The sequence below is a fragment of the Xyrauchen texanus genome, chromosome 4 (genome assembly GCF_025860055.1).
Source record: "Xyrauchen texanus isolate HMW12.3.18 chromosome 4, RBS_HiC_50CHRs, whole genome shotgun sequence".
Taxonomy (NCBI): Eukaryota; Metazoa; Chordata; class Actinopteri; order Cypriniformes; family Catostomidae; genus Xyrauchen; species Xyrauchen texanus.
Genome location: NC_068279.1, coordinates 47,990,774 through 48,003,020, shown reverse-complemented (window position 1 = coordinate 48,003,020; position 12,247 = coordinate 47,990,774). Strand labels below are relative to the sequence as shown.

The following is a 12,247-nucleotide window of genomic DNA, read 5'->3' as shown; positions in this document are numbered from 1 at the left end:
ATCGATAAAACCAACAAAAGGTAAATCGCCTATCGTAAATAATACATACCTTGGTAATCAAAAATAAATTGCTCAAAAAAGAATTTGTAACCTTTGTCCAATTTTGATCGTTTCACATCTCCCTGAAAAATGTCAACAAAACGGACAACATCGGATATATGTACTTTTGGCAAGTACATGAATGACTGAGAAAAAACACGCTGTTCACAGTCCATTTTGCGAAGAATGTCCAAGAATGAATGGGGATCGTAGAGAGCGGCGACGCAACCGGAAAAATCGTTACCCTACTTCCGGTTGCGGTCGCCATTTTGTGAAATAGGCCTATTGCCACATGTAATATAGGTCTAAGGTGTCCCCAGAATTAGACGGTGGGCCGAGGGCCCGTATCTGCTTTACTTTTCGAAATGGATGATCCCCATGGAGGGAGAACCTGAATTTGTAAAGTTGGGACGGTTGTTTTATTCTCAACGATATGAAAAGTGTTGCCACTCCCATTTATTGCACATTTTCCCCCGAAATCATAATGCACGACCGTAAATATGCAGGCAAACGCGGTTGCTTACTATATCAGTCGAGCCAATAGCGTGGCAAGATACTGACATATGATTTTATTAACCAATCAGATGTAGCTTATTTAGAACAGCTGTTACACGGAAGATCAGGGTTGCCAGATTGGGCGGTTTCCCGCCCAATTGGGCGGTTTTGCAATCTTTTTGCGGGCAAAAATGGGTTTGGGCGGGTGGATAAAAATTGGGCTGGTTTCGGATCAGTTCGGTGGGTTTTTGTAGCCGAAACATCGGTACTTCAGATCCTTCTTTCGGCGACTATCTGTTCAGTAGCCTACTCTCACTCACTCACTCACACACACACACACACACACACACACACACACACCCCACACCACACCCACTACAGGTCTGGCTGACGTGCCCCCTAAACTCACAACAGACACTCCCTCCCTTCAGCTCACGTCAGGCACGCCGGCACCTCCCCTCAAACACACTTTTGTGTGTTTGTTCTATTATGCACATTTATGTAATTTATATTACTGTAAAACATAGTACTTTCTTAACCCTTGTGCATCCTTGTGGACATTTTTGGCTTTTTCAGTTTTTTTTTTTTTTATAACGTTGTCTGTGTTAATGCTAACTGCATAACATTTTCCACAGGTGTGAATTTTTATTGGAATTTTAATATTTCACCCTATTTTCTTTAAAAAAATATTTTTTGCACTAGTTACACAAAATACTCCCTCTTAGCGTCGTTTTGGACAAAAATGGCACATTGAAACCCATTAAAACTGCGATTTTTAATCCCAGTGCCATTTAACTATAAAATTATGCAATCTTGTTTAACATGCTTTCATTATGTTGGCAAGGCTTCAAAATTTACATTTTAAATATTTTTTATCAGATCGTGCCATTTTTTCAGGTTTGGCATATCATCACTTTTGTTGTTGTTTTCTGCTGTTTTTGGCTTATGCATATTATAGAGCCAATTAGATACATTATGAATATATAATTGTGTGAGTGTGTTGGTATGGATTTCAGAGTGTGGTTTGTATGTGTCTGAGGCTCTAATAATAAAAATAAAAAAAATGCTGTTTAGCATTTATTAAATTGAAAATAATTATAATTATTATATTTTTTATAAAAAACAACAGTGGCATTATGTAAACAAACCGGCATTCTGAAAATAAATGAATGTTTGGTAATTATGATTAGAACTGATGCTGGTTAAAATATAAGTCAGTGAAAGTAGAAAAAATATTATTCTATAATATTTTTATGACACTTTTTGACATGGCCATTTTTGTCCATTATGGACCTAAGTGTTAGCTTTTTTTTAAATCTGATACTGCATAAAAAATATGAAAGCATCAAAATGAATGCTGTTGTTAATCATTGACATATCCGAGGCTCTAATAATCAAAGAAAAAAAATTCTGCTTAGCATCTATTAAATTGAAAATAATTACTATTTTTAATTTTTTCCTAAAAAAACAACAGTGGCATTATGTAAACAAACCAGCGTTTAAAGGGTTAAAATTCTAAAAATGAATGAATGAATGTTTGGTCATTATGATTAGAGCTGATGCTGGTTAAAAAAATTATTTCAGTGAAAGTGGAAAAAAATATAAATCTATAATATTTTTATGACAGTTTTTGGACATGGCCATTTTTGTCCATAATTAACCTATGTGTAACTTTTTTTAATTGATGCACAAGGGTTAAATGTATACTACTGTCTACACTGTACCGAATGTCTTAAACTGCACCACCTATCTATACAATATAATACTGCACTGTATGTCTTTTACTGCACCTCCTGTCTATACAATATAATACTGCACTGTATGTCTTTTACTGCACCTCCTGTCTATACAATATAATACTGCACTGTATGTCTTTTACTGCACCTCCTGTCTATACAATATAATACTGCACTGTATGTCTTTTACTGCACCTCCTGTCTATACAATATAATACTGCACTGTATGTCTTTTACTGCACCTCCTGTCTATACAATATAATACTGCACTGTATGTCTTTTACTGCACCTCCTGTCTATACAATATAATACTGCACTGTATGTCTTTTACTGCACCTCCTGTCTATACAATATAATACTGCACTGTATGTCTTTTACTGCACCTCCTGTCTATACAATATAATACCAACCTTAATTTGCAGTTTCTTCAACTAATACTGCCTTCTCTCTTCTCCTTTGTGCTCGTTCTATCTTCGTGATATTTGTGAAATGGCTGTAGCACTCCCTGTGGTAGCCAATGTTAGCTGGTTTGACTAACTGGTTTGTAGGTTCCTGGCTTTGTAACTTGTATGCCTGTACTGCCTCTTCTGCTATAATACTTTCTCTGCATTCAAGGTCTTTCCACAGAAACACCGATTTAATAAATTTCTCCCAACTTATGTCTGTGAAGGGAATGGTGGGTCCTTTTCCCTCACATATATGCATGCAGCACTTCATGTTTTTGCCATTTCTTCCACAGTAAAAATGTGCGGGAAAAAAAGTATTGTCTGGCTCGTTTTTATCATAGACATAATAAATACATAGACGCCCAATTGCCCACTGGAGCGTACGTCAAAGGTGCCGCCACATTGCGGAGGGCAACTTTCCCATAAAGTTCATAGCGGGAATTGAGAAAAATGTGTTTCATGTGCTGCTTGGGGCTGTACAAATCGCCACACAATTGAAAACGGGTCTCGAGGAATTACCTTTCACAAGCAAGACTGAACATTTGTTTCTGGTTGTATTTGGCCATTATATAATTAGTAAATAATTCGAAATTTCAAAATACTACTGTTATTGTGTCATGAAATGTAGTTTTAATAGTTTTTCAGTCGACAATGTAGTTGTCTAAAGCTCAAATCTATGGTTTATTCATAAAGATAGAGCCTATTTAAAATTTTGATCTGATGTTTTCGGAGTGAGAGATCCAGGAGCTCAGCGCTCATGTACCCCACCTGGAACAGCCTTACCTCGGCTAGTGCTTCTGACGTTTGCCGCTGGATCTGATGGCTAGTGGTTAAACATGAGATATAATTCGTCTTGTGTATATCTAACGAGCGATCTTTGGTCTCAATCTATAATTTGTTCCTTGGCAAATAGTTTTGGCTGAGGGAAAAGTGAAGTTTCATAACTTTATATTTAGAATATTTTAACGTTGTATCCTATGGTTTTTATAATGTTGTGTTTCCAAGCAATACCATGGATCAAATGTGTGAAATCAGAACGGTATATTTATTAAAGATTACAACAAAATGACAGGACATCATATGACAAAAGATGGTTACATAAAATAAAAACAGTGAAAATGCATAACGTTACCTCTACATTCACATTTTGTGTCAAACTGAATATGTAGCATAAGTGGGCAAAATGAGTTAACAAGTTCAATCTTTCCTGGGCTAAAAGCACTTCTCGAAAAGATGTGCACAGACAGCAACTTCATATCAGCGGGCCAGTGTGTTGACAAACGCGTCACCAACACCGACACTTTCCCACGCACGCTATTGGATGAAGGCAGCAAATACGTCATGCATGTCGGACCCCACACATAGCCGCCTGCTCTATTCGCCGGGAAAATAACCTGGAGAAAGTTACCGATATTTTAGTAATGTGCAAAGTATGTGAGTGGCAACAATTTTTATTTGCTTTGTTGAGAATTGTAGTGGTTATATATAAAAAAAACTGGGTAATCCATCCCCAGAGATCGTCTGAAAACACGAAATCTCCCCTCGGCCCACCGTCTAAATGTGTCTGTGAAGTTTCAGCTCAAAATACCCCACGGATCATTTATTATCCCATGTTGTAAATGCCTCTTTTTGAGTGGAATCAAAAGCGCGCTGTTTTCGTGTGTCACTTTAAATGCAAATGAGCTGCTGCTCCCCGCCCACGACATAGCTCTGGTCTCCGTGAATACAATCAGAGACAATGGTAACTTTAGCTGCATTAGCCATGAATTCAGCTAACAATCACATTCGGAAAGGTGATTTGCAAACATTCACAAAATATAAAGTGTGATAGTTTCATCTTCAGGATATAAAGCTGGAACACGAACAGCTGTTACTAATCCATGCTTGAGAATCACATTTTTGAAACCAGGCCGGTGTAAAATGATTTGCAGAAACACATATGAATTTGTGTATGTTTTGGGGGCACATTTCCTTCAAAAACAAAACTTGACTACTGTGGCTGTGATGCCGGGAGTACATGAAGACTCTTATGTTCACTTTTACAGCCAACAACAGAACACTTATGACGCTTACGAAGCTGAGACATTATTCTTCTCACTGTAGCTGCTACAGCGTGGAAAAAAATGCCGGACTGTGTGTAGATCACTCAGGGGAGGATCTATGATAATAAGGTAAAGTCCATCACCAGTCGTGGGCGAGGCCTGCTATAACGTGACGTCACTTTAGAGCAGAAACGAAAACCGTACATTTTGACACTGTTTTTGATTAATAGAAATATGAAAAAGAGGAGTGGGTGGACTTTTAACATTGTAAAAAGTTGTGTACTGCCGACCCACATTTATGTACAAACACCATGTAAAAGTTAATTATAGGTCCCCTTTAAAATAAATGCCACTTGTTTTGATGTTGTTATCTAATAAAATGACATTCATAATTTTTCCATCACCTATCTCCTGGTACAATAAGTCATTCAGTTCAAATCGTTGTCTTGGAGGCCACCGTTTGGCCAAGTTTAATTTGAAGTTACATATATTCATGTTTTCGTCTGACATGCTTTCGACTGTAATTTAATAAATCAATAGTGGCACACTACAACGCTTAAGATCTTGTTCTTGTACATGAGTTGCCTGTTTTAAAAACTGATGACATCCACAGAGAAAGATCCTTTCAAGCATTTTTGCTTTCCTCCTTTGCAGAGAGGATATTGGGCAACGCAGCCCTCTCTCTGAAGAATATCAAATCCTGTCAGTCAGTAGTGGCCAGTTTAGAGCTATAGTTCAAGGGTTTAAGCAGCATCTGTCATCCAGAGGAAAATGACTGTTCAAAGAGGGGAGTAAAGGGAATGGTGCAAGTCTTTGATAGTACAATTACAATTCATCAATGTAGAGTCAATGTAGAGTAGTTATACATTGGCCCAAAAAAGTACAGTTGGTTACAAATAATTGTAAAATAAAAATCATTTATTTGCAGATATATTTTGTTATCAAATGCAATGAAAGTGGTTTCAGTGTCCAAATACCTTTTTGGGTTTACTGTGTGAAGGGCTTTAGGGATTTTACACTGGGTGGCAGTTAGTGGGGCTCCAAATGACATTAAACTACAAACTATCCAAAGAACTGAACTGTTTGGAAATACTTTAGAAACCACCTTTCTAAAGTAGTTGGAACTTAATTTAATTTTTGTTTCATATTCTGTTCCCCTACCATTCAGGAAACGTTCTCTGGGCCCTCGGTCTGTCCTGTATAGGACTGCAGGAAGTGCCTTGTACATCACAGCACTAATACAGAGGACCAAATATAGTTCCACCGGGGCAGGCTGAGGGCCTGAGGTGGACAAGTTCAGAATCTGCCATTTACAGTTCTGTTGACTACTGTAATGAGTGTGTAAATTACAGTGACTTTTAAAGACTCTAGTTAATTTTTAGTTGGGGGTTCAAAGCTAAACCGGTGGGTCAGAACTTCCCAACCCCTCCGTAATTCGCACCCTGGCTGTAACTAGTAGGTCCAGTCAGCTGAGGAAAATAAATTTTCTTGTTTTAATTCCAATTTGAAATGTATTATAAATAATACACTTTTTTAAATAAAAATATAACGTGACGCCTCCTTTTGGTGTTTCGATATTAGAATGGCTCTTGACATACAACACATAGGCCATGTTATTCATGTTCATAATATTAATGTGACTTTGTGAGTTTAGGCAGAATTAAATAGTATAATAGAAATGTCTTTATGTCAAATTCTGTCCAATAAAGAGGTTTTAAAGAACTACAATATGTTGCAGCAAGAGCAGTCATGTGACATAATATCAAGTACTGATTTTGTATATAAAGGTTCCCTTTATTAACATTCATTTTCTGCATTTACATTCATGTAATTGGGGGTTGAAAGGAAGGCAATAATACTATTATTCTGTGTTCGCTAATTCTTAGAATAGTTTTGGGCAGGTGTTTTCTGTTGCTGTTCATCTACATTCCACTTTTGGGAAAAAAAAAAAAAGCAAGCCCTCCATCTGAATGACTGTTGTACAGCAGATTTCTGTGTGACAGAGGTTGCTCTGCCAGTCAAGGGACAGCAATGATGCAAGCCAGTAGATCTGTGATGCCAGACTGAGCATTCTTCCTGCTTGTTTTATGTCAGTTTTGCAGCTCTTATCATTCTGAGCACTGGGATGTACTGTATATGACTCTGTATATGAATATGATCTGACCACAGCTGGCCAACAGTTGGGATATATTTACAAGATTAGCAAAAATCCACGCACTTAACAGAATAATGTTGTACCCTTTATTTACATTATTGAATTATGAAAAATTGTGTTATTGTGCACATAAAATCCTATTCAACCAAACACAGTAAAAAGGAAATTTGGTTGAATATTTGAAATAAGGAAAATTATGGAAAATGAAATGAAAACAAAAAATTGTAATAATGATCAAATTAATAGTAGTGTAAAAACCAAAACAATTATATTTTGCAATTTGAATTAATGAACTATTTTACTTTTAGATACATTTGTGTAAGGGTAACTGAGAAAAAAGGATAGCCTGAACAAAACCTGCCTTTTCATAAATATCCAAAAAAAAAAGGTGGTTATGGTTAAAGGGATAGTTCACCCAAAAAATGAAAATCCTCTCATCATTTACTCACCCTCATGCCATCCCAGATGTGTGTGACTTTCTTTCATCTGCAGAACCCAAACAAAGGTTTTTAGAAGAATATCTCAGCTCTGTGAATTGTGACCAGAACTTTGAATCTTCAAGCACATAAAGGTAGCATAAAAGTAATCCATAAAACTCCAGTGGTTAAATGTCATCAGAAATGATATATGTGTGTGAGAAACAGATCAATATTTAAGTAATTTTCTACTATAAATTTCCACTTTCACTTTTACATTATTCTTTTATTTTTTGGCGATTCACATTTTTTTGTGCATATTGCCACCTACTGGGCAGGGAGGAGAATTTATAGTACAATCAAATGACTTAAATATTGATCTGTTTCTCACCCACACATATCATATCGATTCACATGACATGGATTTATTTATGGATTACAATTATTCTGCCTTTTTATTTGCTTTTTGGAGCTTCAAAGTTCTGGCCATCATTCACTTGCATTCACTATGGACCTACATATCTAAAATATTCTTACAAATCTTAATTTGTGTTCTGCAGAGGAAAGAAAGCCATACACCTCTGGAATGGCATGAGGATGAGTAAATGATGAGACAATTTTCATTCTTGGGTGAACTATCCCTATAAAGCCCATAAAAAAGATATTGGAATTACTTTCAACTCAGCAACTGAAAACATGTACATTATAGATGAAGAGTATCATGTAATTGATTAAAGAGATATTTTTAATGTAACATTTTACAGAGAGAGAGAGAGAGAAAATGCATACAGTAGATTTGCTTTAAATATGGGCTTTCTGACAAGCTTCTTTTTCTTTATCATATTAATAATGATGATTAAGAGGCATCAAAATGTCAACAAAAATGTCCAATGTTCCAGAATTGTTTTTCCAAACAGCCCCAATTTTGAAGCTTGGATAAAGGTGCTCAAGAGGGGAGGGGACATATTATAATCCAAGATAAGAATTACTGAGTGAAAAGCTGCATGTACAATGAGGGAGAGAAAGTGTACACAGAAAAGTGCTTTGGATAGTTTGAATAAGAGAGTGTTCCACTGGTGAGGTTCATTGCACATGAACAATCTGATGATCACCACAGCGGGTAGTGCACAAACATTCACAAATAAATTCCTAAACAGCAAAGGCATAAGTTCAAACATGATCAAATCTTCAGATAATGAAAATATGAGTAATGCTCGCCCATGCTTACAGGCTACCATCAAGTCTTGATGATATTCTGGTCCCTAGATTTGGCTCAGGTCCTTCAAAATAAATCGGAGATTTAATGGAAATTAATAGAGCATGCTTGCATTAGCACAAACCACAAATGAAACAAGGACACATAAATGAGAGTTTAAATTTAATCAGACCTTAATATTTGCACATATTTATCACACGCACATGCATGCATGCACAGAATGTTAAAACCACAGCTTTAATTCAGATTCAGAAGTACATTTAAAACAACACTTTTATTCCTATTAACATTTAACAGTTGATTTCTGAAATTATCTCAAACTTTTGATTAAATTTGATATCTTCTATAAACCAGTCCCAGTACATAACTTGCCCTTTATTCAGGCTATTTATTCAAAACTTCAGTACTATATGATACCATAAAAATTTTTTGCGAGTAACATTTTACTGATTTATTCTCTTGTAAACAGGAATGTAAAACATATAAAAAGCACAGAATGTATTATCGAAGGAGTACATTTTATAGCAAGCATTTGTAGAGTTCAATAGAATCACATTAAATAATGTTAATAAATCAGATGACATTTTTAACATTAAACTATACGTTAAAAACAAAATGTATAACGAATCTAACAAGTTTGAAAAAACATAATTTGGAGGATTCAAAGTTTCTCTGAAGTCATTATTGCTCCCATTTTATCTGAAAAAGAATTGCTTGAGAAGACATGTCGACAACTGACATTAATGCTACACATTTCAAAATTTTATATAAAATGCAACCAATTTCCTTCTTTTTAGCAGCATTACCTTACAACAGATCAGGGGAAAAATTACTTTGAGGATTGGCGGCATTTTTAATGACTTCTCTGTTGACTGCATTAAGGCAACACAGATGTCAGACGGTGAGGTAAATGTTAAGAATGGACAGACAGTAGAGCAGACACAGGAAAATATCTTAAGCCAGGGGGAAAAACTAAGGCAGGGCAAGTCAGTACAAGTGTGTAGGAACCCGTTCAGAGGTTAGTAACGTTAAAGCAACAGTACCACGATAAGCACAACACTGGGTATTTTTTAACTTTTGGTAACAGTTTTGTACGTAGTGGTTTGCATTGCCTCACTATACCTTTAATCATCCATTATGAAAATTAACCATGTACAGTAACACTATAGTATCTGTAGTAAAATTACAGTAATTATACCATTGACCATGTTTTTACTACTGTAATCATGATATTTGTGGTAAAAACTAGTTAAAAATACAGGATAACAAAAACTATGATGATAATAATAATAATAATAATAATAATAATAATAATAAAACATTAGTTTTTCTATAGTAACATCATGATTTTTATGGTTTTTAAAACCATGGTTCTTCCTATAAAAAACGGTTACTTCAGGTTTCCTATAGTGAAACCATGGTTTATTTTCTTAATAAGTTTTTTTTTTTTTTTTCTCGTGGCGGTGGAAACCATGGTTTTAAAAACCATCCTTGTACCACAATTTAATAAAATACAATTTTGTTACTATAGTAAAACTGTAGTAAGCATGATTTGTAGAAGCATAGTTTTGGTTTACATGTTTCGTTATGCAGTGGCAGTTCTAGCTTGTATGGCGCCCTGGTTGAACCCCCCCTTCAGTACCCCCTGGGCCGCCCCCAGCAAGAGACCCGTGTTGCCCCTAACAAGATGCCGCCCTGGGTACTGCCCGAGTTGCCCATGCCTAAATCCGCCACTGTCATTATGGTTTTGTTGAAATATAGTGAATGTAAAACCATGGTAAATTATGATGATTGTGACTGTGGTGATTACTATGTTTTAGTACAAATACCATTTATGGTTACTAAAATTAACAATGGTTTTACTACTGTAAGGAATGGGTAAATGTATTGCAAGGAAACACAAAACTATATTTACTCCCTATCCTCTATTTTGGGGGTTTATCTGCCAGCCATTTTGTGTGCGCGTGGGTGCATTATCTCCAAAAAAGTTTGTTAAAACATGACTCTAAGGGACTACTGCAAGCAAAAGCATCAGAAAACTGGTTGTTTTTAAACTTAAACTGTGCCTTAAAAGTATTTCATAGAATAGTTCACCCCAAAAATGAAAAGCTTCGTCATCGTTTACTCACCCTCATATTGTTCCGATCCGGTGCTATTATTATTATTATTATCATTCTGACACAAAAGTGTCTCAATTACACTGCCAAGCTCCAAAAGAGAAACATGAAAATATAATAAAAGTAGTCCATTTGACTTCCAAAGTCATCCAATATCGTAAACTTTGTGTGAGTAAGCGAGACATGCAAATCCATCCATAAATGGCTAATGAGAAACTTATCACTACAAAGTAATTCACACCTGGGAGTATTTGTGAGTATTTGTGTGTTCTTTGGAGCGAGGTGTGTTGGTAAACGACTGGTACTGCAAGTTCTCAATATTAGCTCTTAATATAGTCCAAGGCAGGAAAAGACAAGAGCAGAGGAAGCTAACTGTCAGGTTTGGCCCTGAGGGAAACGTCCGGAAAACTGCTTCCATTGAGCAAATGAATGAATAAGAAAAAAAAAAAATCAGAACCTCAGTTTTAGAATCTGCCAAAACGACAGCCTGCCAAACATCGAGAGTTGTTTTTCTTTCATAGACAAACTTTAAACTGCTTCTAGAATGATCCTGATTGCATTTAGGTTTCTGTGCTTGAGCATTTGTGATGAAGGCACTTGGGGAAATTTTTCTCTAAATCTAAAATATCAGTTACATAGTTAATATAGTGTCCATGATTGAGTATATCTAATGGGACTGGTTCTATTGATTGACTTTCCTGAACCGTTCTCTTTCCTGATTTAGAGAAAGACGGGTCAGAGTGGCTATGGATGTGGACTGGTTTGCCGTTCCTCAACCGTCTCTGTGGTCATGGTGGGAATGTCGGTCTCATTCATCAGCAGCGCTAGTTCCTCGCACTTGACCTTGTTTGCGAAGCTGAGAAAAAGAAACGATAGAAAGAGGCATGTTAAAAGAGAAGAGAGGAACATCTTGAACATCTTTAAGCTGTAACTCCTTTTACAGGCACCATGTGTATCCTATGTTTCATTTTTGTGTTTGGAAAGAGTAATACGGCCTTAACTACAGATCATATTTGTATATGGAGTTGCCTTAAACATCTAATAAGAAGTTCTCTTTTCCATTCAATGTAAGAATATAGTGACTAGGGGCTGTCAATTGGTTATTTAAGTAGTTCATACCACGTGTGCACTATATTCCAAGTCTTCCTAAGCCAAACAATAGCTCTGTGTGAGGAACAGGCCAAAACTTACAGAAATATTGCAAACCATGTTTGACGAAAATTATGTCTCGTAACAGATCATACCACGCCACATTTTGATATGAGGAAGCGCAAATTCGATTTTACAGGTACAATGAAGAGAAAGACCTTCTGTTCTAGACCCGTGCTGGTATTCAGTAATACGGCATACCACGTTAATGAACATGCACGGTTATATTATCGTGGATACTTCAAAATAACGTAAAGACAGACATCTCCTGGTGCAAATCACAATAACAGAAGACGTCCATCTCACATCTCACTCGCGCTATTGATCACGTCATTAACAACTACACTCACCGACCAATTTATTAAGAACACCTGAACACCTGCATATGCATGTGATTATCTAATCAGCCAATCGTCTGGCAGATCATGCAGATGTG

The 12,247-nt window shown here is 36.2% G+C and overlaps 1 protein-coding gene across 1 annotated transcript in view; it reads right to left on the bottom strand.

The window, feature by feature from the left end:
* Positions 1-8,700: 8,700 nt before the first annotated feature.
* Positions 8,701-12,247, bottom strand: part of LOC127643329 (phosphatidylinositol transfer protein beta isoform) — a 29,561-nt gene continuing 26,014 nt past the window's right edge. Inside the window, exon 11 of the mRNA XM_052126027.1 lies at positions 8,701-11,518. Within this exon, the coding sequence (XP_051981987.1) occupies positions 11,471-11,518 (48 nt within the window). The 3' untranslated portion in view covers positions 8,701-11,470. The remainder of the gene's footprint in view (positions 11,519-12,247) is intronic.